Genomic DNA, 27,311 nt, shown 5'->3' with positions numbered 1-27,311 from the left:
GAGAAAACAGGACGCGAATACCATGAATCAATTTCTTCCTTCGATGTAATCTCTGTTCTCAATCGTGACACTTTTTGTCATATGGTTCACTTTATAGACACCCACAAGGCGAGACGCAAGTTCGAACTGAAAAAGGATACGAATTAGCATTTGTTAAGCCTGAAAACAACATCAGAGCAGGCACATACCATGTTATTTCGCAGAGAGATGACGATGAATTGAGCGTTTTTTGTTCTCTCCTTGATATAGGATGCGACGATAGAGACCTGCTCATCGATGGTTAATAATCACAATAATCTTTTCCAAAGGAGGGTATCCTAAACTTACGTTTCTGAAATCCAACGCTGCATCAATCTCGTCCATGACGTACAGCGGCGTTGGGCGGTAATGGTGCAAGGCAAAGACCAGAGCCAAACTTGACAGCGTCTTTTCTCCTCCGGACAAGTTGCTAATGTTCTTCCAGCTCTTCTTTGGAGGCATGACTGAGAACAAGATACCTTCAGAGAAGGGGTCTAGGGAGTCAACAAGTTCTAGCTCCGCGTTACCGCCCATTGTAATCATTTGATACATTTCCTTCAGCCGAAGAGATATGGTGCTGAACCCTTCCATGAAGCCAGTGAGACGGAGAGAACGTAGTGTATCAAGACGTGATTTAGCAGCATCACGACTGGCGAGCGCAGTTGCCAGGTCTGCGGAGCGAGATTCATGTTCAGCAACACGGCGACGGTACTCCCCTAGAACTGACAGATCGACAGACGTATTCTGCGTTTTCTCCTCGAGCGCAGCGATCATTGCTTTTAGGGATTCCTTGTCCATCTCTGCAAGTTCATCCTTTGTGTAGATTTGCAATGACTCAGGTGCTTCCTCTTCTTCACCAAGGTCACTGATACTTTGGAGGGAAAGCTTCGAAAACTTCTCATGCCAGTATTTTGCTCGTTTTTGGTTCTCAACCAATGCCTTCTGGCTCTCTTCAAGCTTATTTCGCATTTCAATCTCAACTGCTCGGGTTTCATTGAGCTCCGCGGTCTTTCCATCCAGCTCTGTCTTTAATGCTGTCAACTCCTCCTGTTTGGTTTGCAAGGCCTAAATTAATGTTAGTATGAGGGCATGGCTATTTATTGAGTTAATGCTCATTACTTACCTCTTCCGCCTCCTCTGTTTTCTGCTTAATTCCGGAAACTGCCTTGGCCTGGTTTTTGGCCTCTTCATTCAACTTTTCGATATCCTCCTGGACACTTTCAAGCTCAGCCTCTGCGTCTGCACGGGATTTCTCATGCTTAACCCGCAGTTTCTCATTCTTAGACTTGGACACCTCAGCGTTGGACACTTCATCTGTCAGAAGTGAAATTTGTTCCTTGAGACCATCCACTTTGGCCTTTTGGCCCCTGAGCCTTACTCCACCGACTTCCATGATTTTGTCTTGGAGGGCCTGGATCTCCTCTTCAACTCCAGTCATTTCGGACCGTAGCTTTTCGATCTCCTTCTCCAAAGCTTTAATAGTCTTTTCAAGACTGGCTTCTCGCTTTTCATCAGCTGCGGATGGTTTGTGTTCTTCGGAGAGTTCTTTCACTCTGCGCTGGGTATCTGCGAGATTCCGCTTGGCGCTATCAATCTCTAGCTGGAGTTTTTGAATGGCCGTTTCAACTTTGGGGATTGCATCTTTGGTCGTTTTTAACTCGGTTTCCAGCTCCCTTTGCCTTTCTTGAAATGCCTGGAATTTTTTCTCCATTGCATCTCTATCGGCATCAAGCTTAGCGACTTGCTCTCTAGAGACTTCTGCCACCTGTTTAGAAGACATTCCACCTCTAGCAACCCGAGTACCTCCACCGCTCATAGTACCGGAAACATCAATGAGTTGTCCATCTAGCGTCACTACTCTCCATCTTCGTGCACCGTATGCGATTTTGTTGGCTTGCTGCAAATCCTTTGCTACCAGGGTATTTTGGAGCACACTATAAAAGGCGGCCTTGAATTTGTCGTCCACAGGTTTAACGAGATCAAATAGGCGGGGAACGCTGTCGGGCGTGAAAACAGAGGACATGTCCCTCCGAGGTAGCCTGTCTAGCAGAATGAAGTTGGCCCGGCCCAAATTATTCTTACGGAGGTAGTCAATACATTGTTGACCAACTTCAACAGTATCAACCACCAAATTGTCAAGTGCTGGACAAGCTGTGGATATGGCCACGTCGTATTTCTCGTCAATTGTTCCAAGGTTTCCGAGACGGCCATGGAATCCTTCAATACGTCCGGACTCCTTTAGTCTCATCAACCCCGAGAGGACGTTGCCCTGGGTTTGTGTGCTTGATAAACTGGCACGCGCCTCGTCAGCCTTCTGGCGCAAATGAGAGAGCCTGGAACGGTATTCCGGTTCTTTGTCGGCAAATTTTTGCACATTCGCGGAGCAGGTAGCGACTTCGTGCTCGAGATTGGCCTTTTCTGCCCGGCACTGTTCAAGCTCGGCTGTCTTTGCACTCATGTCTTCCTTGATAGAAACAATTTTAGCTTGTGCTTCTTCCAAAGCGACTGCGCCGGCATTGCCCTTTTCACGAAGAATATCTAATTCACTTTGGGCAACAGCGGCAGCGGATTGTTTCTCGTTGATTTTCTCTTTCCACGGTTCGAGAGATGTCTGTTTGGCAGCAATTTGTTCCGAAAGGCCCTGTGTTTTTCCTTTGAGACTTTCACGAATTTCTGCAAGCTCCTTTTCTTCTATCTTCATTTCCTTTTCAAGAGCTGCAATCTCGGCGGATTTCTTCTCAAAGTCATCGCTGTGTTTTTCAACAAGCCCGGCACATTCAGAGGCGGCAAGACGGCTCGTGTTCATGGACTTCTCGAGCTTCTTTTGCTTATTGTTCAAGAATTTCCGTTTCTCTTCAAGCTTGACTGATTCTTTATCGTACTTCGCCATTTCTTTCATGATACCTTGAGTTTCCTTTTCCATGGCCTCGTACTCCTTCGCAGCCTTTTTATATGTACGTTGAAGCTGCTTGATCTCATCTTCATTGCCCTGATGCTTTTCGAGTTCCAGGTTGAGTAAATCTTGATTCTGTAAGATAGCCTCTTGAGTGACGTTTGTGTTATCATTACATTCATCAATGTATATTTGATAGAGTGCGGATTGCTTCTCAACCAACTCATTCTCGTCCTTGATGTAGGCAAGGGCTTTATTTTTCTTGTCTTCGAGGCTGGCTTTCTCTTTCTCAACATGCTGAACTCGATTGTTCTTTTCGTTGCAGGTTTCGTTCAAAACCTCAACTTCGGCTGCCGCTTCGTCGATAGGAGTTTTGTATTTCGACGTTCCAATGATATCTTCGAGGTATTCAAGTAAACCATCGTCGTGCTCATTTGCAGCCTTTGCTTTCATCTGAGCGATGGATTCGACTTCACCTTGCAAGATGAGGAAACGCTTATGATCCAGGTCGATCCCACGGCCCTTCAAAAATTCGGTGACAGTTGTAAAATTCGTTTCCCTTTTATTCATATAGTATTTGCTGGTATTATTTCTGAAGGCTCGCCGGGAAACGACCAGCTGCGAATCTGGGACAACTTCGTGGCCCCCATCTGGTAAATCTATAACCTCTTGAAAATGGACCTCAACCTCGCAAAATGGTAGATTGGGGAAGTTGGCAGAGTTGTGGATAAGGGCTGATATTTTTCCCTGGCGCATCTTACTAGCCCTGAAGCCAAAAACAAATAGAAGAGAGTCAATGACATTGGATTTGCCCGATCCGTTAGGCCCGACGACGGAGGAGAAGGAAGCGTGGAAAGGGCCAACAAACTGCTGCCCAGCGTAGCTCTTAAAGTTTGTAAGGACAAGGTGAGTTATGACCATTCTCTGTTTAGGTCCCGATGGTTCTTCCTCTACAATTTGGGGCGCTGATCGTGACTTTAGCATTATGTCCATCGGCCGCTCAAGCACGCTAGAGCTCGGGTCAACTCTTTCAATGACGGATTTTTCAACATCGGGAGCGTTCGGGGGAGTCTGGTTAACGGCATTTTCTGTAATATCTGCAAGCGGTGTTCCGCTAAGTCTTCTTGACTGCGCTCGATCAGCTTCTGGAGATTGTGACGGTGCGGGGGTTGGAAGTGAGGAGACCTCTATAGATGAGTGTCGGCTACTTTGGCTCCTAGGAATGCTCTGTCTCGCTTTTGAGGTGCGCCTTGACCGTACTTCAGGTTCTTCTTCCACCGAGACGATACTCTCGTCTGTTGTTGATACTGTAGACTCTCTCCCACTCATCCTAGAGCGGCGTCGGTTTGAGCGCCCCATTGCGGGAGTCGGCGTAGTTGGCTCTTCCACCGGTGCCTTCGAGACCCTCCGCGATACCCGGCGCTTTGGGACAGGTGTATACTCCTCCTCTTCGTCCTCCTCATCCTCGTCTTCGTCATTGCTTGGGATACTGGGGGTAACGCGCCCCGAGGCAGGCTCATCGTCGGAGCTTTCTTCGAGAACAAAACTTTTCCGGGAAACCGACCGCCGCGGTCGCGATGATGCCGATGCCATTTTGCCAGACGCTGCTAGTCCTCGTGGCAACAAAGAGTGTAGGATATCAAACCGCAGCGAGCCGTCTTTTCTCTGTTCGTCTGTTGCATCGTGATGTTGATGTGTTTATGTTTTGCCTAAAGAAGACGAACATTGAAGATTACATAATACAGATATCGGGAGTCTTGGCGACGTCGCGACGTTTTTCTTTTGCTTGCAAGTTGATAAACCGAGAACAACAACGATGAGAGCCGTAGACAACTAGACGACATAGAAACAGCACCTGAACGGCGGTCTGGGGATAGACTGCAATATGGCGCCTTGGGAAGAGTTCGATATTGCGTTTGCCTTCAAGCGGGATTTTTCTTATGATCACAAGCTCGTGGACCAAATAATCTCTAATCGACGGGTGCTTGATCATGTCCTCTTCGTTGACCGGCTGTTGAAAATACTCGGAATTGAGGCTGGTAAGAGATTTTTGGGGCCCAAAATGGAATCTATGAGCAAGGCTAATGTGTATGGTGTAGCATCAAAGATATACCCCCCGAGATCTAACCAAAGCTTGCGATCCCTCTTCCAGCAAATCATCTCATCGTCTTCGCCCAATCACCACAAACAATCCTTGATCTACTACATCTTGAAAGACTGCCGAGGAACTACCGAGAAGTCAGGCGCTTTGCAGTTTGCCAGGACATGTTATCTACCGGATAAGTACAGACTATTTATTGACGGGCTATGGTACCTCGATAAGCTAGAGTTTCGAGTGAGTATCCAGCTAGTACTGAAAATGGACGCAGAAGCTAACCCAGGTCTACAGCGCGCCCTGGAGTATATTACAGAGCCATCCTTAATACCCACCTTCTCCGATGAAATTCTCTATGTCCTCTCAGCCTCGTCGAAGCAAGATGACGGCCTTGCTATAGCCTACTATGTAACCGTTCAGCCCCCGCTAGCTTCTCAGAAAGCTCTCAATGCATATTTTGGATCGCTGTGTCGAACTGGAGTTCCGGAAGCGTTTTATTTCCTAAGACAACAGCCCGAAGAGAATAGTTCGTCGCTATTAGAACAGCTCATAACCTTTGTTCTTTCCACAAAGGCCGGAGAGTTAAGGGCTAAACGTGCCATGGATCTCATAAACTTACCTTTTAGCGAGACCGAAGAAGAGTGCTTCAATGACTTACTCTTACGCGGTAATGCAAAAAACTTGCACGGTGCTCGGGATACAGTCATGATGAGACGGGTTGCTACTGGGCGAGTGGAAAATTTGGACAGCGAACTGGAGTCACTTGGAGGGCGCAGGCTGGAGGGCCTTAACTGGGATGATCTGAAGAGAAATCTCAAGTCTACCAATTCTGTGGAAGCTTGATACAATAGCTATGATCTATGATACCAGGACAACAACACTTCGGTATTTGGCGTTTAGGTTGCAATTCAGGCGTTTAACCGGCTCCATAGCTTCAGAGGGTCATATGTATAGCTAGCTCCGGTTCTCACATCCACCACTTCTAGAACACAATAATCACCATACTCTATAGATCAACCGTCATCCTGTCCTCAGCCCTACCAGAGTCCCGCTGTAGCTCATTGATTACGTAATCAAAATCCAGCCTCAACCGCGACCTTAAATTGAAAACATCCAAAAGCTTGACAACTTGAACAAACGGAAGCATTTGTGAATCTCACATCTTTCGAAAGGAGCTGAATCAACACCCATAAATATTATCAATAGCGCAAATACTGATTATATCATTTTATACCCTTTTAGAGCTTAGTCTGACACCTGGCACCCTGAACAAAATAGCTACCGGTAGCTCCAACAAAGGTGAAGACGCGATACCCTACCGGGTCAACACTTGCTCACACCACCGGTGGTGGGAGGGTTAGCACCGAGGCTCTTTGAATATGGCTATTTGCACGTATTATCAGCAGGGAAGATGCAAATTTGGGGGTTCGTTGGTGCCATGCGTTTTCATGCAACAGTCCTCAGCTTATCCAGCTAACTTACCATGTAGATCGATGCGCTTATGAGCACCCAAAGAACCAAGGCCAATTTGGATTCACTACTGGGAACAGATTCGGGGTACTACAGTCCGGTGGGAACAAACCCAGTGGCGGCTTCGGAGGTAGGTAGTCCACTTTTCAGTGCTGGTGTTGAATTTCCTATCGTTGTATTAAGGGTGGAGGAAACCCTGGCTTCTAGCAGACAGATGATAAAAATTTACTCGCTTTTGAATCGATTTACTGACGACGGCGTTTACTTGACGATTGATGGAGTAGGCGATAAGCAAGATCCCAGGGAAAAGTATGTGTACACATCGTATCCCGTTCTCTGGTACATCAAACGCTAATCATTAAGTAGGTATTCTTTAACTGCCACGGATATAAAAAATGACCTGACGGACGGTCAAGGCCGGCCCCAATGGATTTTCTCGGCTTACGGGCCTGGAAGGAATGCACCGGTACAGCTCTTCGGCGGGCCTGAAAGAGAGCAAAGCTTTGAAGAAATGCGAGCATTGCATTACGCTGCTGTTGCCGAAGGGAAGCCGCAGGAGGCCATACAAAATGCAAATAACCTGTTTGCTGCCACGGAAGCTCAGATGAAGAACATCATCAACAATTTGGATGCTGCGATCCAGTATGTGGTTGATGGAGAAAATCAGCACCCAAACCGGCATGACATAGTAAACGGGAAGATTACAGCGATTTCCTCATCTAATACCCAGCCGAACCCATTTTCCCAGCAGTCTCAGCCTCAAAACCCTGTTCAGCCTTCACCATTTGGCGGTTCGAATTCATCTCAACAATCAGGAGGATTCGGTAGTACTTTTGGGAAGCCAACAATGCTAGGCCAGCAGCAACCACAGCAACCCGCTTTTGGTACACCATCCTTCGGTACACCATCCCTTGGTGCCCCGGCATTTGGCACTCCCTCCTTTGGACAGCCATCCGCCATGGGAAGCTCTCCTTTCGGCCAAGTTGCTGCTTCTGCAAACCAACAACAGTCAAACCCCTTTGGAAAGCCCACCGCCTCTCCATTCTCCCAAGCTGCTCAGACCACCAATCCGTTTGGCCAGCCACAAGCACAAGCTGCCCAAGCGCAACAAAGCTCTCCATTCGCACAGCTTCAAAGCTCGACTCAGTCACAACCAGGCTTTGGGACAAATCCATTCGGCTCAGGCAATTCTCTAAACCAACAACAATCAACGCCAGCGCCATTTGGACAGCCTTCCCCCTTTAAAGGTCCAGCGACTTCTGTTCAGCCTCAGGCCAGCGCAGTCAACGTACCACCGCCCAGTGGTCCCATTCTTCCTGTGAAAAATGCTAACCCCAACCTGAATCCTCTACCTAAAACGTCTGGACAGACAGTGCAGGACCCTATGACCAAAAAGCTCACAGTATGGAAAGGTCTTCGGGTCCAGTATATTGATGACGAGCCATGCTACCAGCATCCAGATGATCCGCAATTTTATGCTCATATATTTTTTCCCGATGGCCCGCCGAAGGCCGATACATTCAAGTACTCAGTGGCGTCTCCAGGGGAGTATACTTCGGCTGTGGAAGAAGCTTATAAGTTCGCCCATGAAAACGGAGCATTCAAAGATGGAGTAATGCCTTCGGTACCGCCTAAACCCGAATGGTCAAGATACGACATCTGAACTTTCACATGGACGAGATGGCGGCATGGTTGGCGTTTGGCGAAGCGGCATTGGTTTACCTCATCTGTTTTGAGATGACCATCTATACCACATTTTCTCATTACTTGGCGGTGTATATTGCATTGAAATACTTTTAGTCACTTTAACTTGCATTCGGTTCAGTGAATACGGCTACGTCGGAACAAAGATATGAATGTAGGATAGGAAGTTTTTTCTGATATTCTATAACCAGGCCGACGAAGCAATGCTAGACGAGAACATATAGAATCCTCACTCCCTGCATCACCGTAACAGTCGGCCAAACCTAGACTACTCAAAGCACGGACCTTCTCAACTAATTTATTGAGCAATGGTGACTTCGACCTCAACACCAGCTTCGATGTTAATGATGATCTGCTTGACGGTCTCAGTTGGAGCATGGAGACTAAATTAACGGTTAGCCTTGAAACAATATAGGCAAAAGACACAATGATAGCGCATACTCAATCAAACGCTTGTGGATTCTCATCTCATACTGATCCCAGGTCTTGGAACCCTCACCGTTAGGAGTCTTACGGGTAGAGATGCGAAGAGTCTTGGTTGGCAGGCGGACGGGTCCCTTGACGAAGAGAGACTTGGAGCGAGCACGGTCAATGAGCTCCTGGCAGACCTTCTCCAAAGAGGCGACCTTGCGCGAGGTCAAGGTGATACGGATCTTGTGGATTTTCTATAATGCGCACATGTATATTAGCCGATTGCTCCCTCCCATGACAGGCAATTTACGTGGCCTGCTGCCGCTGCGCAACCACCGAGGATATGAAGAACGTACTGGGCCTTCGCCAAACTCCTTCTCGGGCTTCTGGTAAGACATCTTTGCTGGGTTTGAGGAGCTAAGAGTAGCTAATCTGGTTGGTTCTGCATTGCGACCATAACTCGTACGTTAGATAACAGGCGTCAAGCCAGGGAGAGACATGTAATCAGCACTTACAAGAATATGCTGAGGGCAAGTGCCAATCAAGACCTGAACTGTTCGAGTTCGGTAATGTGATGAAAGGCGTGTGTGTTGGTGTGGTGGTGGGAGCTATCTTCCTTTTCTTCCTTGACTATCGCGATCTTTTTTCTTTCTTTTTGATGTTAAAAATAATTTGTGGGTGAAGTCTTGGCATGTCGGTTAGTTGATCTAACTCCTTTAGGTCTAGAAGTCAATGACTCATCATGACTAATACAACGATGAGTCAGCATTTCGATGTCCCGCAGTTTTTCTAATATCAAAAAGCTGAATCAAAGCAACAACAACACAGCAACAGCAAACTGCTGGTTTGATATTTTTTGCCCTTGAAAGTAGCTGCTATCTCCTTATTAGCAGTCCTGTGGATTTTGAAGCTCAACCTGCATGATATCTCTGGAATGGTGGAAACAACTTTACTGCCCCTGGCGCCTGTACCACCGCCGTCAGTGCACAAATTTATACCAGATGACGAATGGAAAGCATGTTTAGATGCCTGGATCAGATCAGTTGAAGCTCGCTTAAGGCTGAACGACCGGGAATTTGAACTATCTGCTTCAAAGGATGATGCTGCATACCTGTTCCTTACTTCATACTTCTCAGGGGGGTTGCCACGTACACATGGACCAACATCAAAGGCAGCCAGTTTATTACAACGCCTTTGTTTCCTCTTAAGTCGGAGGATACTACTGGCCGGATCTCATGGTCCTTCACAACTTGTGAATGTTGACTTTCTGGGGAACTTGTGCTTTTTCTATACCTCTACTTTACCCCTCAGGAATTTAATGCTGGAGGTGTGGGAGAGGGATTCAGAAGTCCTGGTCTCCAGCACACACAAGGTGAAGGCAGATATAATAAAAGAGATGACCTCGAAGGATGAGCCATATACGAAAATTGAGAGAAGATTACGGCCCTTGACGCTCCTTTCATCAAATCTATATGAGGTGGGAAGAGTTCTTATGGCTGGTGATGATTACATAGATGCAATCTTCGAGGCATTCCACAAGTCGAAGGATGAACATCTACAAAAAGCTCTAGTAGCCCATATATATGTTGGGCTTATATCATTGATGAAGGTGAATCCCCCCGCGACTTCAGCACTCTTAGATCAACTCTACGGTCTAAAGAGCTCTGCAAATGTCGAGTCAAAGGGACCCAGAACTCAGCCAACATTACTCTCGGCCCTCCTTTGCAGTACCAACTTCATCAAACGCCTCGAGAATGTGCTAGTTGGGGACCAGCAGCAAAAGCGAGGCGATTCCCTAGTTTCTTCCCTCAAAACATACCGCTCTGAGTGCCAGGCATTACACAAGTCGTACCAGCGTCCAAGGAAAGTGGATAAGGGCAAAGGGCGAGATATCTCCGCTGGAATCCAGGAAGACGTTCACGTCCATCGAATATCCCTTGCCACCCAGGTACAGGATCTATTCCCTGATCTCGGCTCAGGATACATTGTGCAACTTCTTGATTTTTACAACGATGATCTCGAAGCGACGATCTCGAATCTCATAGAGGGGACCCTTCCTGAACATCTTAAATCCCTTGACCAAGGAGTCCAACTTTCAGAACAGCAAGATGTGGTTGATCTCGCACCACGGCCTACTCCGCCCCGTTCTGAGTCACCTGTTCCTCACATTGAGCGTAAAAATGTATTCGATAATGATGAATTTGACCGGCTGGAGATATCACCTTCGAAGCTGCATATAGGTCGTGCCAATGCCGATCTTACTGCAGATGACCTGCTCGCTAATAAGTCTGGCTCAACAAACAAGGCTGCAATACTGGCTGCTCTTGCGGCATTTGATTCGGACGATGATGAGCGTGATGACACCTATGACTTCGCCGATGTTGGTGGAACAGTGGATACCTACCCAACAGCAACAGATGGCGATGCAGCCGAGTCCCGAGAAGGTGGTGGCAGCATGGCAATTGAGCTGAAGCTATATGATCTTTATAAGTCCAATCCCGGAGCATTTGCACGCGACCAAAACACTCGTCGGTCCCAGCACAGAATAAGTTTGCGTAAAGAGACAGGAATGACGGACGAAGCAATTGAGGGATGGGCATTGATGCTCTCCCGCGATCCAAAGCGAGTTACGAGGCTAGAGCGGAATGTGGCTTTGTCTGGGCTACGTGCGCACCAACAGCCCGATCTTCAACCTACGGCATATAGAAGACCTGCCGGTGAAGATGGTTCTGGAGAAGAGTCTGGAGGCCATGACGGAGGTCGAGGACAGAGCCGTGGTCGTGGCCGGGGTGGTAGAGGTGGCGGTAGAGGCGGGGGCCGAGGGGGAGCATCGACTGCACCCGAGTCAGCGATTGAAAGACGACGGAAAGATGAAAACAAGGGCTCGAGGGCGAATCATAATAGGCGCAACCAAAGGGCAAAGAAAATGGCGAGAGGCGGCCTGTGATTCTGTGCGATTCAGCCTCCTATGTGCTGAGAGTATGGCTGCTTTTATTAAAAGCATGCAGATCAAAAGCTCCGGGGGGACGATACGAAAATACGACTTTTATGACTGCATCGAGAATAGACATATAATCATAATTCATTCGCGGTGCATCTTGCTCTATAAGACGAGCATTCATTCCATTAACATCCATTACTGGTCTCTAATGTGAAGCGTAAGTGAAAGACGGCATTAATATATATAGGTATCTCCTCTCCCTCTTCACACTTGATCCAAGAAAATCTATCAACATTAAGAGTTCTCTATCCATTACTATTCATCAATCAATGGTGGTGATCCGAAAATACACCCTTTTCAGCAATTGACTTCTGGCACTCAGCTAACATTCGTGCTTGCTTAGCAATATCTCCCAAATGCCCAATGACTTCTTTGTTGCCGTCGACGAATGAGAAGATGGCATATGGAATCTTGGTTTCTTCGCAGAACTCGATGACCAATTTCTGCGCACGGCGAAGGTTGTGTCTAGGGAGTCGTGGGAAGAGATGGTGTACGGCCTGGAACTGAAGGCCACCGTGGAAGAAGTCAAGCCATTGCGGGCAGTCAACATCCATAGTGGTCCTGAGCATCTTCTGCGGGAATGACTCATGGACGCCCATGTCGGAAGTAGACATGGCGAAATGCGACAGAGTGATTTGAACATGTAGTGGCGCAGTGATCATATGGCTGACCATGACGAAAAGAACCCGGCTTTGCCAGTCGGGGATGCATCTGTATAAAACCCCGTAGCCGAACCAAGCCCAGAAGAAAACGTGGCCTGCAATCTCAAGCCAGCGGTGCCACCAGGCGGCACCTTTACGAGGACCCTGGCCACGAATCAGGTGCTCCCAGCTAAGGCGGTACAAGTTAAAGCGACCGAAGCATAGAAGGGGATAATATAGGAAATGCTGGAAACGAATAAGGAACTTTGCGGCAAAGTCGTACTCCATAACACGTTCGTAGTAAGTACTTCGAAGGCTATCGAACAGTCGATGTGAAACAGCAAAAAATGGCATATGCTCGATATCAGGATCGTGTTCTGGAGAATTGGTGACGATGTGATGCACGTTGTGGTTTCTCTTCCACCAGCCGATGCTTAATCCACCAATAAAATCTGCGATAAGAATTCCGATTACAGTATCGGTGTGGAAGTCGTGCGTGATTCCAAGATGGCCAGCATCATGGACGGTGAAAACCAGCTGGTGCCATGTGCATCCAAGGAAGAAACCAGAGGTACCATACCAGCCGCAATGCAAGAAGTACAGGAACAATCCAAAGAGTAGTAAATAGCGAGATGTTTCAACAAGGTACGCTGAATAATTGCAGTTGAACAGGCCTTCATCTAGAAGGCGCTTGTATAGCTGGCGGTACTTCTGCACGATGCGCTCTTGCTCTACAGCAGTAACTGGCGGGTATTTTGCCGTGTCAAAGGCAATCTCTTCCTGCGTTCGGGCATCGAGGAAGAAAGGTCTTGTTTCGGAGTCTTTCTTTGCTGGAGAAGCAGTTCCAACAGAGGATATGGACGTAGACACGGAACCTCGCCGTCTCAGGCCTGAATCCTTTTTATCGGCAGGCTCGAACAACGGCGAAGGGGGCATTGACTGTCCGTTACCGGATGAGTTATCATCGGATTCAATGGCAGCAGACAAGTCCCCTGAGGTGTAAATGGAGAAATCTCCCCCTTGGATCGGCGGTAGGAAGTTGACCCAGGCACCCTCGATTCTTCCAATCTGAAAGGACTTCATCCGTTCTTTTGCAGCCGCAGAGTGAAGCCTATATTGGCGAGTTAGTCTATTATCATTCTCCCACAATGGCTCTCCTGCGGCGACAAAAATGATAAACGCTTAGACATACGCATTCATCTCATCGGTAGCATCCCTGCCAACCATATGCTGGATAGCTTTGTCACCTCCAGGGTGGAATGGCAACCATGCATCCAGCTTCAGCACCCTGCCCTCGAAGATGACGATATGCCTTCCATCCGCGATCTGTTTCCCTATCTCATTTCTTGTCAAGACGGTGCTTTTGCGTGAAGCAGCCATGGCGTCGTCAGGCAGAAGCTTTCGGCGGTCTGTGAACCACAAGGAGTAGTTTATAACCAGCGAAAGGTTCTGAGCTTCAAAGGAGTCGGATCGAATAGCTCACAGCATGCTCGACACGGAGGGAAACGAAGCTCGTGGATGAGACAGCTGAAGACCCGACACGCCACGGTCGAGAGTGGCGTGAGATGCCGCAGGAAAGGAGATGAAGTCGAGGTTCGTCGTTTTTTTTTCGCGGGCGTCCCTTTTCGGCATCTCCAGCGCCAAGACATCCCCGACCTGTGGCTTTATTTTTGCTTTTGAAACTCCGACTCGACGACGTCCTTCATCTTGGATTCTACACATACGGAGTGGTGGTTTGTCTACTTGTGAGGTCCCCTTTATATTAGACAGTTACGTTGTCAGCCTGGAATAATAGCTTCTTGTCGTAGACTAACTAATCATGGTGGGTTGCTCTCCTTTCATGTGCGGGACATCGAAATACGAATTACCATCGAGTTGCATGCTATTGGTACAAGACGGGACAACGGCTGACGTGTTTGTAGGAACCACTTGATACCCTCATCCAGCGGTGGTTAGAATGGGACCAGGACCCTTCCACTCGCGGGGAGATCGAGAAGCTCCTGGCAGACAAAGATGATGCCGGCCTAGAGAAGCGCCTACGAGAGCGTGCGTGGAAACCCTGCCAGGTCAAAATACGGAGTTCCTAACAGATATGTAGGCATTCAGTTTGGGACTGCTGGCCTACGGGGTAGGATGCAAGCCGGTTTCTCATGCATGAATTCTCTTACCGTCATTCAGGCATCCCAGGGGCTGGCCAAGTTTATCAAAACAACCCACAAAGGCACAGAACAGCCGTCAGTGGTGATTGGCCGTGATGCTCGACACAACTCTCAGAAGTTCGCCTTCCTTGCAGCAAACGCCTTTGAAGCCGAGGGTATACATGTGTGGTGGTATGATGGTGTTAATCCAACCCCGTTTGTGCCCTTTGCTGTTCTGCTGAAGAAGGCAGATGCCGGAGTCATGGTTACAGCTAGTCATGTAAGTTCTGCGTCGCCAATGCTGGAAGTGTGAGATTTAGCTAATTGATGAATAGAATCCGGCACAAGACAATGGTATTGACAGCTACACCCACTGATCTCTACTCTCTGTTCGATTGGCTGACCTTTTAAATATAGGATACAAAGTGTTAGCAACCACCTCCTAGTAAGCTCTTTGGGGCGATACTAACTCATTGGCTAAAGATACTTCTCAAACGGAGCCCAGATCAACTCCCCAATTGATGGCCAGATAGCAGAATCAATCAGGACCAACCTGGTTCCTTGGCCCAATGCGTGGCGCGGGATAGACGGCCCTCAGACCAGAGAATCAGATCTACATAGTGAGGTCTCAGCCCTTTATTGTGAAACTGTCAATAGATTCGCTGTTAGTTGCTACCCAGCCCTGTCATACCTCGAGAACTTCGTTTGTACACTGACAGCTTGCAGAAATCAACCGTTGATAATTGGCGACAGCCCAGTAAATTTGTTTATACACCAATGCACGGCGTTGGTCACGCTACCATGTCTAAACTTTGCGCTTCCTTGGGCATTGAAGGAATCATAACGGTTCCTGAACAGGAGCAGCCTGACCCTGACTTTTCGACCGTTAAATTCCCAAATCCAGAAGAAAATGGTGCTTTGGATTTAGCCATGAAAACAGCAGATAATTCTGGTGTAACTTTAATAGTCGCCAACGATCCAGATGCAGATCGGTTCGCTGCTGCTGAAAAGGTCAAGTACGTATTTTTTAAATTCTTCTTTTCCATGGCCCCGATTAACAGCTTTAAAGTGGTTCCTGGTTTAGGTTCACTGGAGATCATATAGGGGTTCTACTGGCATCGCATCTCCTGGATTTATGGAAGAATAAGAAGTCAGAAAAACCCATGGCTATGCTAAACTCTGCAGTGTCGTCAAACATGCTATCAAAAATGGCCGAGAAAGAAGGCTTCCATTTCGAAGAGACTTTAACTGGATTTAAGTGGATGGGGAATGTTGCCCGACAGCTTGAAACCCGAGGCTATGAAGTGCCGTTTGCGTTTGAAGAAGCTCTTGGGTACATGTTCACGAAAGTTTGCTATGACAAGGATGGGCTCACCGCTGCCATGGTGTTTTTAGCAGCTGAGGCGAAATGGAAAGAACAGGGCCTGACCCCATTCGGGAAGCTTGAACAACTCTACGAAATGTATGGATACCATGAAAACCTCAACACTTACTTCGTTTCGCCAGACACGAAAAGCACTACTTCTCTATTTGAGAGCATCCGAAAGAATACTCTTGATGCTCAGGGTACTATCGGATCATTCCCTATCCATAGATGGAGAGATATGACCAGAGGTTACGACTCAGATACTGCGGATAAGCGGCCAGTGCTTCCTGTAGATCCCGCGAGTCAGATGCTCACTATATGGTCACATCGAGGCATTCGGTTTACAATTCGAGGCTCAGGCACAGAGCCGAAGGTTAAGAGTAAGTTATAGTTAACAATGAAACCCGGCCGTATAATGGAAACTACATTGGCTAACACATTGATTCTTAGTTTATATCGAGAGCTGCGGTGCTTCCCGCAACGACGCCGTTGAAGCGGTTTGTGATTTGCTGACGGCCGTTGTAGAAAACTGGATAAAACCATACGCTCCAGCTATGACCTATTTCAACAGTATGACAACTTCATCTGGACATATTTTGAAGCTCGCGTAAAGAAGCCAAATATCCATCGATCCTGAAGAGTGCCAATGCCGACGTACATAGATGTTGGTGAGGTATAACAATCGAGTGAGAAATTGTTTTAGCTCTGTCCTACCAAATCCTAACCCGTGTGGTCTTCCATACGTGTGAATAACTCTCCTCAGGCTACAATTCCAAGGCATACATGTGTTTTTGGGGTTGCACAGGGCAAAAGTTTGCCCTAGTCTCCAGGGTGTCCCCCCTTCTTGCATACCACCTTGCACCCATTACTCATCAACACGTACTTCAGGCTTTCATCACGTTCTTCAAGCAGATTGTTTTAATGCTCATGTCTTTATGCCCAAGCTGACTGACCACCTCAGACATGAAAGCAAACTGACCGGCATACGGGTGTCTGCACCAGATCAACCTCCTGATTACCTGATTCTTCCTACGCCTTATAACTAGACCTCTTAAAATAGGCGTAATGGATTACTACAGTCTCACATGTTTCCTCTCCAAGCAATTACAAAGAGCCTGTTTGATTTTTTAGAGCATTTAAGCCTTGGATTCCCTCTAATCAATCGCAGGATCCCTACAACGTGTTTTGTTGCCCTATGAATGATTATTCTAGAGCACCAAACTGCTACTGTCTAACCACCGCCACACTTAGCACCATGTCCACCTATTACGATGATGATTTCGATGACTATTACCATGAAGGGATCGATAATATCCCACATATGAGCGACCAGGGTTTCTACTTTGATGTATCTGACGATGACTATACCATGGTTCTGCCTCGTCCAAGACAAAAGGCTCCGAGACAGCGATTCCGACGCCCAAGATGGAGAGTCCCTAGGTGAGTATTTAACCAAGACCCTCCGCTTAGCTGTGAAAATATAAGAATCTAACGCGAAATTGTAGACATGAAGAGAGTTACACATATGTCTCGGACTCAGACGAAACTGGTTACCGGGCAGGCGATGGCCACCATGGCATCAGACGGTCTCGACACAGAGATCACTACCGTAGTCGACGATCAGGTCATAGCCGGAGCAGAGATTCTAGCCGCTGTGAAATTCACCATCATCACCATTACTACTGTTCCCAGCACGAGGGCTCCCGGTCCAATGGTCACCAGGTACAGTCAAACAATGTTCTTCAAATAGAGAGCCAACCGTATCAAGGCCAGATAGCCGCAGGGGTAGGAGGAGGAGCTCTCATGGCGCTTAATCGACCGGCGATTGCTGCACCTGCTCGGGTCTTACCTTCGGCCATCATCCCAACTACGGCTAGACCCCAATGCACGTGTGAGTGTTGCCATACATCTCGTGCCCATCAGGTAGATGCGTTGAATATGGTAAGAGGCCCGCAGCTCTTGGCTCAGGGAACTGCGTTGGCAGGTGGACAGCTATCAGGGCCTTTTACCCGCCCAGTCCAGATTCCTAGGTTGTTACAGTAATGGTATCCACATTTTTTGGCCCCCCTTTCTCATTTCTTGGACATCTAAAACAGCTCAAGGTATGACTGTGATAATTGTAATTGGACCTATCTGCATGCTGTTGTTGTGTATCAACTTTCGGTGGATTGGCTGGAGGATGTGTCGTGATCGATAGATTTTTCTGTGTCTGACACGATCAAATTTTTCAAATAATATAGATAAACAAAGGAAAGAAAACGAATATGAAATACAGTTTTATTCTAGATTAGCTTCATGTCCGGTTTATGGTTACAGAATGGCCAAAAAGAAAGGAGTATAGTGTCGTCTGTCGGGAGAAGGATATATAAACAGTAGCATCAGGTCAAGCCAAGTGGTGTTGAGGAATGTCGATAGAGGTGTTGATGGAGGTAGAAAGGGGTCGAAAGGATGGAGAAAGATGATGGTACTCTTTGATTCTTTTGGCAGGAGGCGCACGATTTATGAGATAGGCTCGTAAGGACACAAAAAGCAAAACATCAAGCTTGGTTTATGGTCAAAGAAGTGCAGGGTGCCTGGTGCTTTTAATCTGAGCGGTGTAGTTATTTCGGCGAATCGGTTTAGAAGTGGATGGCCTTGGAGTAGGTGGCCGTAGCAGCTTCTTTGAAGGCTTCGGCGAGAGTTGGGTGAGCGTGGCAGGTTCGGGCAACGTCCTCCGAGCTAGCACCGTACTCGATGGCAAGGGTGGCCTCAGCAATCATCTCACCGGCGTTGGGGCCGATGATGTGGACACCAAGAATGCGGTCAGTCTTTGCATCAGCAATGAACTTGACCTGACCTTCGCTGTCGAGGTTGGTCTTAGCACGGGAGTTGGCGCTGAACGGGAAAGATCCGACGCGGTATTCAACACCAGAGGCCTTGACCTCGGCCTCGTTCTGGCCAACCCAGGCGACTTCGGGGTAGGTGTACATGACACTTGGGATTGCGGCGTAGTTGACGTGGCCATGGCCCTTGGTGATGTATTCAACGGCAGCAACGGCTTCCTCCTCAGCCTTGTGAGCGAGCATGGGGCCGAAAGTGCAGTCACCAATGACACGGATGTGCTCGGACTTGGTTCGGTATTCCTGGTCGATGACGAGTCTGCCCTTATCATCAATGTCAATGCCGATGTTTTCGAGTCCGAGACCAGCGGTGTATGGTCGTCGACCAATGGCAACGAGAACGACGTCAGCTTCCAGTGTCTTCTCCTTTCCACCCTTGGCAGCCTCAACGTTCAAAGTAACGGTACTACCGCTGTCGTCACCACTGACAACCTTGGTGCCGGTCATGAACTTGATGCCCTGCTTTCCAAGGAGCTTCTGGGCCTGCTTGGAGATCTCAGCGTCCATGCCGGGACCACCGATCTGACCGAGGAATTCGACGACGGTGACTTCAGAGCCAAGTCTAGACCAGACGGAGGCCTACAACAATCGTCATTAGTTAAAGTTTCCACATGCAAGCTTAATATTAGGCGGAACATGCTATACCATCTCCAAACCAATAATTCCACCTCCAATGACAACCATCTTCTTTGGAACTTCCTTCAATGAAAGAGCACCAGTGCTGGTGATGATCTTCTGCTCGTCAATGGTCAATCCGGGGAATGGGGTGGCTTCACTGCCAGTAGCAATGATGATGTTCTTGCCCTTGACAACACGCTCACCACCCTCATTGAGTTCAACCTTGACGGAGTTCTGGTCAACGAAAGAGCCGGTACCCTTGAGGTAGTCAACCTTGTTCTTCTTCAAGAGGAACTCAATTCCCTTGGTGAGACCCTCGACCGAGGATTCCTTGGCCTTCATCATCTGCTCGAGATTGAGCTTGACATCGCCAACTTCGATACCGCGCTTCTTTGTGTCGTGCATGATGGTGTGGTAGAGATGGGAGTTGTTGAGGAGAGACTTTGATGGGATACAGCCGACGTTAAGGCAAGTTCCGCCTAGGGTACCGCGCTTCTCGATACAGACAGTCTACACGGCCAATGTCAGAAATCAACGGTCAAGCGCGCACCCGGAGTTAAAAGGAGCCGCTAATCAACGTACCTTTAGGCCCTCCTGACCGGCTTTGATGGCAGCAACGTAGCCAGCCACCCCGCCGCCTATTATGACCAAATCATGCTCTTCTACCGGAATAACAAACGGCAAACGGTCAGCCTTCCCGAACAGCATCACGGTCCAAACCAGTGGGTATTATCTCAGCCTTACCTGACTCTGTAGCGTATCCTCTCCTTGATCTGGGGAGAATGTAAGCCCCAAAGGCCGGGTAAGCGGTTGCGGCGGTTCGTTGGGACGGAGCCCAAGCCGTCTGAAAGGCACGGCGAGGAACGACCGTACGGAACATGATTGGGGAGAGAGAAGCTTGGAAGGAGAAAGCACTGCTTCGAGGAGGAAATAGAGGGAGCGACAGCAGTCAATTGGCAGCTCGCGAGCGCTTTGGAGGATGAAGATGGAAAGAAATGTCACGATCGTGAAGCAAAGTCGGAGGTTGAAGTCGAAGTTCTTTTTGCGTTGAAACTGCGCTGGCTGCCCAAAGCGGTTAGCTCGCTGTCGGCGCCGGCGCGCGCTCTCCGTCGGCCTTTTACGGTCCGCTTAGTCATCATATATACATGGGGGTCATGGGTAGCTATAGACAAAAGAGATAGATAGATGGACGCTAGATCGTGTGTATTTGGTCTGAAAATATATTTATATTGGTATATAGATGACGGTGTATTCTATACAGACTGCTTAATCTCAGGAGAAGTATTCTGGGCCTTGAGCTCAGCAAAAGTGCGCTCAGCGTCCCAGGTCCAGGGGGTGTCAGCAGCAAAGAGGAGGTCCATGTCCTCCAGAGTGCGCTGGTTAGATTCTGGATAGAGTGCCCACACCATGGGGATAGTGATGGCGTTGCTGATGGCAAAGATGTAAAGCGTCTTCTCTCCAATGGCATCGAACATCACAGGGCAGAGTAGAGTCTATCATCAAGTTAGCTTAGAATAGTTAAACCAGGGAAAGGATGGAAAGAGATAGACATACCAGCCATCCGTTACCAACGCTCCAGCCAACTACACCCCATGCGTTGCCTCTAGCCCGGACTGCAAGTGGAAAAATTTCCGCGGGATAGAGCCACGGAACGGTAAGCCAGGTGGCGCCAAACACCGAAGTGAAAATGAAGATCATCGATGCTGCCGCTGCGCCGTATGAAGCGGCCTTGGCTCCGTCTCCTGCTGCGGTAGCATCTAGGCCTATGCGTGAGAACCCGCCAGCAAGGAACATGGCAATTCCCTGGCCAGCTGAGCCCCAGTAGAGAGTCCAGCGGCGACCAATGCGGTCAAGAGTGAAGACGCAGATTAACGTAGCGAACTAAAGATTTTAAGTCAGTAAACGTGGTTATAGGTTATGTGAGGTAGAAGCAAAACATACCATGTAAAATATATTGTTCAGACCACTGATCCACTGACTCTTTATGGCGTCAAAGCCTGCAATGCGGAAGATGGTAGGGGCATCTTCTCTTGTTAGTCATTACCAGATTGATGCAGAGTATTCAGGGTGGACATACAGATAGTAACGCCAGCTATGCCAACCCATTCCTGCATGATCTGCAGCCAAACAACCAAATGGACACGCCGTCCAATATGCAGTTTTCCTGACCCACGGCCAGTAAACATAGACAGGTACGAGGTGCTATATGTCTCCTCGAGTGCAGCAACTTGTTTGATATCGTTGAACTCTGCGTCTGCGCGTGCAATGTCCTCTTCACTTTCAGTCCCTCGGAGTTTGCTCAGGATGTAGCGGGCCTCTTCATCACGACCCTTCTTGACCAACCATCTGGGAGACTCGGGGAAGAGCCAGAAAATGCCAAACAGGAGAAGCAGGGGGAGGATCTGGAAGGCGATTGGGAAACGCCAGCGGAAAGCAGTCGCACCATCGTCAATGAACGCAAGGCCACAATTAGGTTTTGGTTAATAATATAGTCTCATGGTGAAAGGTAGATAAGTGAGAGACATACAACTCCAGCCAATAGGCCACAACAACGCCGAAGATATTGAGGGTGAACTCAATTGCAATGAATTGACCGCGAGACTTGTGCTCTGCCGTTTCTGTGGCCCATACCGGCACAATCGCATTCAATATGCCCGTACCTATACCATTTATCAACCGGGCTGCATGGAGACGTTAGCTCGTAAAGCATCCATCAACCGAGAACACGCGACCAAACCTACCAAAAATCATCCAGACGTGATTTTGGGCAGAGCACTGCAATGCAGCTCCAATGATTCCCCAAACAGCACCCAGGGCGATAGATCTGATGCGTCCCAGTCTATCCCCAACCATTCCACCAGCAAGTGCTCCCACCAAAGTGCCAAGGTAATACACCGACACAATCCCCCCCTGAAGCAAGCTGTCAGTAATGACGGGGCTGTGCTTTGACCCGTTGACGGCCTCTGTATGCCCAAAGCCCATGAGCTCAATGTAGTGTTTGGCGTTGTTCACGCCCCCCATCATGCCCTGGTCATAGCCGAAGAAGAAAATGGATAGAGCAGCTACGCTGTTGATCGCAATCAGCAGCGAGCGCTTCTCGAGCCGGTGGGTAATATTCCACCGGTGAATCTTTTGTGTCATTGTGACGTATAGAATAGCTTCAAACGAATGCCCTTTTAAGGCGAGCGGGAGGTGGAAGACAATGCGTGGACCTGGAGACGATATATAGCTGTCTTGGACTTTGCCATCAGCCCCATGGTGGTGGATCGGCTAGAACCTGCCATTATCGATATCACAAGTATTGCAACAGCTCGGCATTGATGCATGTCTCGTCAAAGCATTTGGTCCGCAGTGGAGAAGCGATCCCGGGAAAAGTGTGAGCCTATTTGTCGGGGGCTCAGCGTGCCGAACATCATTGCGTCAACAGTGTAACTCCGCTTGCCGGCATCCCTACACTTCGGTATCATGGAGATGTCATATAAGTACCAAAGCTGTTAAGGATCTGCCCCTGACAGGAGGCATCCCGGAGCGTCTTGATATGCGCAAGCGAGAAAGAAAGAAAAAGAAAAGAAAAACGTCTTGGATTTTCGCCTCTTTGGAGGCTCCAAGAACGCCAAGCACACTAGTCATCCGGCCGGGAGCTATGCCTTTTCTGTCACTAAAAGCCTAATGCAGCAGCTTAGTCATAACAATTTAGGTCACGTGCTTACGTGAAGGCAGATATTCATTGGCGGCCTCTGATTGGCTATAATGACGACAAGCTTACAAATCGCGACGCGACCGAAGGCGACGACGATATTAAAAGGGACAAAGCAACCTCCTGCATCTCGAGCGTCTCGAGCGTCTCGACAAGTTTCTTGCAACGACGATTCATCGTTATATATCCAGCTACATTAAACATACAGCTAGTAAGAAGAGAAAGCAACAATGACTGCCGCAGTAAGGACGAGGCCAAAGCGGAAGCTGTCGGCTTCAGGATCTCGAATGACCTTTGGGTTGCAGAAGAAGATCATCCTCTCGTCAGCCTCTATGATATCCCAGAAGCCAACTACAGCAGCCGAAGAGGACCCAGAATTCCTCCGCAAGCAGCTGGACCGCATCTCCTCACACCCATCTCTCACTCCTTACAGACGACGGGTCTACCGAACTCTGCTCTCCGTGCCCAAGGGTCAGTGGACGACCTATGCAGTGCTCTCTGCCCACTTATCCTCCTCCGCGCGGGCGATAGGGAATGCAATGAAGACCAATCCCTTTGCACCCGAGGTTCCCTGCCATCGCGTTCTGGCGTCGAACCGCACCATCGGCGGGTATAAGGGCAGCTGGGGTAATGGCGGCTCTTATGCAGTGGAAAAAACGAAGCTGCTGCGTGGTGAAGGGGTGGTTTTTGATGCGAAAGGGAGGGCAGGCGGAGAGATTTTTACCCAGTTTGCCGACATGGGTGAAGTGTTGGAGGGGAAGGAGTCATAATGTGGGTTTATTCCTTTGTCTCTGCAATCTCATTATATGATACATAAATTGACATGATATAATGTTTACAGAACATAGCAGTGGACATATGATGAGAGAGAAACGAGGATACGCTCATTGAAGTGACTGATCATCAGCCCAGGAGCCTATGCCCTTAAGATCCTCCTGAACCATATTTTTGTACCTGGGCGTGGATTTTTCTTGCTGGGTGGTGCTGTCATCGTGAGTGTGGGTGTTGCTAGGAAGACTGCCGGCATGCGCATGGTTGGAAGACTTGGAAGGAGTGCCATAGCCCACCCCGTTCGAGCATGGAGGCGGTTCAATGATCGGACCCGGTGTGAACGTTCCTGCAGGCCAAAATTAATGAGACGTTGTCTACAATTTGAGAAACGTGAAGGGGTATAAAGGGCTAATACCGTTCATGCTGACCATTTGTATGTAAGTGGACATGCTTGAGAGTAGCTGGGGTACCGTCACAGTGCACAAGATGGAAGAGCAAAGGCTTACCCATCGTAGCCACCAAGGGAGGAAGATAGGCGGCTTTTAACTACATCTCTACTGCAACTACAACCTCCAACCTACACAGTCCGGTGCAGATATCTTACTCTTCCCCCCATTATTCGCTTTCTATCCTTTCCATTGAATTTCTAAAAACGATATCAAAAAACGAGCGAAGGAGAGAACGGATTCCCCCATCAGGGATTCCCGTAACTATCCTTGGCGAAAAAAAAAAAAAATAAACATGAACGGCCGTCAGTGAACTCGCAGCCTCAGAGCGACGAGATGGGCGCCCGCATGGAACATTTCTGACACGCAGCCCCCAAACTAACAAGCAGAGTCTGCTGAGGATATTCAACTTCCTCAAACCGACCTTACCTTGAGGTTTTCCTTCATCAATTCTCCCATTTTCCGTTTTCGTAACGTATACCACTGTTTTGCTGCTCTCTGCCGTCATTTAAATTTATATCAAATGTAGGCGTTTCAGTCTATGTACTCTGTCCGGCTAGACAATTGCCAGTTCGTTTGCTGACTTTTGAGCCTTGAGCCGGGTAACGCTATTGGAGCAAGCAGCGGGAGACGCTAACCAAAAATCAAGATTAACGTGCGCATGAGAATGAAATCCTCGATTTTTGGTTAGTGTCAGGCCTGAAGCTGCAGCAGGGCTTGCAAGGATGATAGTGACCATCCCGACCAGACATCTCGGCCTGGGCTGCCGCCTACTTCGTCTTGGGGTAGCGGCCAGAGAAGCTTCGACGTCAGCCACAGCAGATGCAGAGACTTTTTTCCGTGATACCTCGAGGAGGTGGATGTAAGTTGTCCCTTTCATGCTAAGTTAGCTGCTGCTTTGAATTCGGATTCTCATCGTGTTTCTCTAGTTGCAACGAAGATGCTCGACTGCGGGAGCGTCATGTCAGGTTCAATGTCGCAGAACTGCAGCACGCGGCTGTAAAGGCCGTTGATCGAAAGCACTGTACAAATATTGTCAAGTTCGCTGAAGGGGGATTTAACAGAGTTTTTCTCCTGACCATGGACGATGGCAGTGAAGTCCTTGCCCGCATCCCAACTCCCATTGCTGGACCTCCACGCCTGACGACAGCCAGTGAAGCTGCTACCATGCGGTTTCTTCGGGATGTCCTACATATTTCTGTTCCTCGAGTGTTTGCCTACTCGGCAACATCAGACAATGTAGTCGGGGCTGAATATATTCTGATGGAGCGGCTCAAGGGCGAGCCGCTTAGTTCAAGGTGGCTTTCTCTTTCCAAGGCTGAGATGGTCGACTTAATGATGCAGATAGTGGATATCGAGAAGAGGATATTTAATTTCAGATTTCCAGCATACGGTAGCCTGTACCACCGAGTTGATATACCCAAAGAGGCAAGGGTGGATATCGAAGCGGGCGGAGGAGAATTTTGCATCGGGCCTATCTGCAAACGCCAGTTCTGGCATGGCGAGAGGGCAGACATGAAGCTTGACCGTGGTCCTTGTATGCCCCTACATCCCCCCTTTTGTTTTTTGTCCCTCTAACATTGTGGGAACTGTGTCTGATTCAATTCATAGGGACTAGTCCTGCAGACTGTGTTGCTGCAGCAGCTCATCGAGAACTTGCATGGACGTCGCAGTACGGGAAACCAAGGCCCAGAAGAGCCTTCCTCCTACCAACTGAGGAAGATATCAGCCCCAGGGAACATATATCTCTCTTATCACAGTACCTACAGGCTGCTTCGTTCCTAGTTCCGACCCAGCCTGAGATGGCAACGCCGATATTACGCCATCCAGACATGAGCTTCCCTAATATTCTTCTTACCCCCGGAACAAACAAGATAGAAGGGATAATCGACTGGCAGGATGCAGCTATTCTTCCCCTTTTTATGCAGGCTGGCTACCCTGCATTCTGTGAACATGACCCTTCTCGAGTTCAATCTTTAAAGGAGCCCAAACTTCCTGAAAATTACAAGGACTTGAATGAGGTGGATCGAATGAAGGCAGATATAAAGCTCCGCTTGCAAAAGGCCAACTTATACTACTATGCGGCGACTGGGCTTGAGAATCGCCTGCATCTACAAGCACTTCGCTTGCCTGGCCTTGGATTGATACAATATCTTATTTCTAATGCCGGATACCCTTGGGATGCTGACCTGATTAACCTAAAAGCAGCCCTAGTTGGACTGACCAAGATCTGGGAGGACATGACATCCGATCCTTGTCCTATCTCGTTTTCTCCCGAGGTCGAAAGGGCAATACTACATGATGCCGCTGAGTGGAAGGAGTGCGAAGAGATCCTGTCCACCATACTTGAGAATCTCGGCGTTGATAAAGAGGGCGGCACACATCCAGATGATTTTGGGTATGCTCTTGAAATGGCTCAGCGGCTGCGGGTAAAGATATATACCGATGCAGAAGAGAACCTACGAAGGCTGTTCTGGAAATCCTGGATTTTTAAGGATGATAACGACATTTCTCCTCCCCCTGTACTTTGATCTCTCACCCACTTCTTCTACTCTCTACTCCCCTTGTATGATAACACACTTATATCTAGAATTAATTTTTTTATGGGTCAGGGGACCCTCCCCTCCCGAAAGTTTGAAAAGTTTAAAGCTTAAGCCAAACTTTGTTCTCTTCCGATTTGGGACTTCTCGGAAAGTAAGGGGTGATTTAGAGGGGTTGGATGGCTAGTGAAGTGGAAAAAGATAATGACCGAAAACATCGCGATAAATTCCATTCTACATGCTAATCACCTAGGTACTAATAAACGAGTTCAAATAGCCGAGCCGAGCCGAAAAGAAGAAAGATAGTCATCAAGGCCGTTAATGCTGAAATGCTCCGATAAATAATTCCCATGAGCCTGTGCCCTCATGTTGCCCTCATGATAGTTGCCTGTTTCGGGCGATTTTTTTTTTCTTTTTGCTGTAATTTTGTTATATTTCCTTTTGCTCTGTCAGTTCCGTGTACCCATTATGCCATCAAACCCAAGCGTCTGACAAACCCTGTTGACCGGTAGGCCTGTGTAAGCCCGTTCCCATCGCCCCCTGTTATACACTTGCCCCATGAAAAGGATGCCAGCAATAGTGATGCGGAAAAGGCTAAACGTAGAAAAGGAATAAAGTAAAGT

The 27,311-nt window shown here is 48.3% G+C and overlaps 11 protein-coding genes across 11 annotated transcripts; 7 read left to right on the top strand and 4 right to left on the bottom strand.

Moving 5' to 3' along the window:
- Positions 1-27: 27 nt before the first annotated feature.
- TRV_05174 (uncharacterized protein) lies at positions 28-4,504 on the bottom strand (the record flags this gene model as incomplete). The annotated part of the gene is made up of 4 exons (XM_003020677.1): positions 28-126; positions 189-266; positions 328-1,083; positions 1,142-4,504. The coding sequence occupies 4 exons, from the start codon at positions 4,502-4,504 to the stop codon at positions 28-30; spliced, it is 4,296 nt and encodes a 1,431-aa protein (XP_003020723.1).
- Positions 4,505-4,796: 292 nt separating this feature from the next.
- Positions 4,797-5,849, top strand: TRV_05173 (uncharacterized protein; the record flags this gene model as incomplete). The annotated part of the gene is made up of 1 exon (XM_003020676.1): positions 4,797-5,849. One exon carries the CDS (start codon positions 4,797-4,799, stop codon positions 5,847-5,849), a length of 1,053 nt encoding a protein of 350 aa, XP_003020722.1.
- An 841-nt stretch (positions 5,850-6,690) lies between these two features.
- Positions 6,691-8,139, top strand: TRV_05172 (CCCH zinc finger domain protein; the record flags this gene model as incomplete). The annotated part of the gene is made up of 2 exons (XM_003020675.1): positions 6,691-6,785; positions 6,843-8,139. The coding sequence occupies 2 exons, from the start codon at positions 6,691-6,693 to the stop codon at positions 8,137-8,139; spliced, it is 1,392 nt and encodes a 463-aa protein (XP_003020721.1).
- A 339-nt stretch (positions 8,140-8,478) lies between these two features.
- Positions 8,479-8,989, bottom strand: TRV_05171 (uncharacterized protein; the record flags this gene model as incomplete). Its single annotated transcript, XM_003020674.1, has 3 exons — positions 8,479-8,563; positions 8,622-8,845; positions 8,948-8,989. 3 exons carry the CDS (start codon positions 8,987-8,989, stop codon positions 8,479-8,481), a joined length of 351 nt encoding a protein of 116 aa, XP_003020720.1.
- Positions 8,990-9,525: 536 nt separating this feature from the next.
- On the top strand, positions 9,526-11,538 carry TRV_05170 (CUE domain protein, putative; the record flags this gene model as incomplete). The annotated part of the gene is made up of 1 exon (XM_003020673.1): positions 9,526-11,538. The coding sequence occupies one exon, from the start codon at positions 9,526-9,528 to the stop codon at positions 11,536-11,538; it is 2,013 nt and encodes a 670-aa protein (XP_003020719.1).
- A 320-nt stretch (positions 11,539-11,858) lies between these two features.
- On the bottom strand, positions 11,859-13,613 carry TRV_05169 (fatty acid desaturase, putative; the record flags this gene model as incomplete). Its single annotated transcript, XM_003020672.1, has 2 exons — positions 11,859-13,344; positions 13,426-13,613. 2 exons carry the CDS (start codon positions 13,611-13,613, stop codon positions 11,859-11,861), a joined length of 1,674 nt encoding a protein of 557 aa, XP_003020718.1.
- Positions 13,614-14,052: 439 nt separating this feature from the next.
- Positions 14,053-14,684, top strand: TRV_05168 (uncharacterized protein; the record flags this gene model as incomplete). The annotated part of the gene is made up of 3 exons (XM_003020671.1): positions 14,053-14,055; positions 14,156-14,279; positions 14,332-14,684. 3 exons carry the CDS (start codon positions 14,053-14,055, stop codon positions 14,682-14,684), a joined length of 480 nt encoding a protein of 159 aa, XP_003020717.1.
- A 488-nt stretch (positions 14,685-15,172) lies between these two features.
- Positions 15,173-16,348, top strand: TRV_05167 (uncharacterized protein; the record flags this gene model as incomplete). The annotated part of the gene is made up of 3 exons (XM_003020670.1): positions 15,173-15,387; positions 15,456-16,117; positions 16,188-16,348. 3 exons carry the CDS (start codon positions 15,173-15,175, stop codon positions 16,346-16,348), a joined length of 1,038 nt encoding a protein of 345 aa, XP_003020716.1.
- A 2,007-nt stretch (positions 16,349-18,355) lies between these two features.
- On the bottom strand, positions 18,356-22,375 carry TRV_05166 (MFS monosaccharide transporter, putative; the record flags this gene model as incomplete). Its single annotated transcript, XM_003020669.1, has 10 exons — positions 18,356-19,195; positions 19,262-19,744; positions 19,817-19,927; positions 19,979-20,317; positions 20,494-20,727; positions 20,789-21,115; positions 21,176-21,258; positions 21,312-21,580; positions 21,762-21,894; positions 21,976-22,375. 10 exons carry the CDS (start codon positions 22,373-22,375, stop codon positions 18,356-18,358), a joined length of 3,219 nt encoding a protein of 1,072 aa, XP_003020715.1.
- Positions 22,376-23,218: 843 nt separating this feature from the next.
- Positions 23,219-23,701, top strand: TRV_05165 (uncharacterized protein; the record flags this gene model as incomplete). Its single annotated transcript, XM_003020668.1, has 1 exon — positions 23,219-23,701. The coding sequence occupies one exon, from the start codon at positions 23,219-23,221 to the stop codon at positions 23,699-23,701; it is 483 nt and encodes a 160-aa protein (XP_003020714.1).
- Positions 23,702-24,873: 1,172 nt separating this feature from the next.
- Positions 24,874-26,670, top strand: TRV_05164 (uncharacterized protein; the record flags this gene model as incomplete). Its single annotated transcript, XM_003020667.1, has 3 exons — positions 24,874-25,010; positions 25,078-25,685; positions 25,760-26,670. Coding segments are annotated over 3 exons (1,656 nt in total), but the record flags the coding sequence as incomplete, so codon positions are not given.
- Between the last annotated feature and the right edge of the window lie 641 nt (positions 26,671-27,311).

The sequence above is a fragment of the Trichophyton verrucosum genome (genome assembly GCF_000151505.1).
Source record: "Trichophyton verrucosum HKI 0517 chromosome Unknown contig00392_1.f1.exp, whole genome shotgun sequence".
NCBI lineage: Eukaryota > Fungi > Ascomycota > Eurotiomycetes > Onygenales > Arthrodermataceae > Trichophyton > Trichophyton verrucosum.
This window is presented reverse-complemented; position numbering and strand designations above follow the sequence as displayed.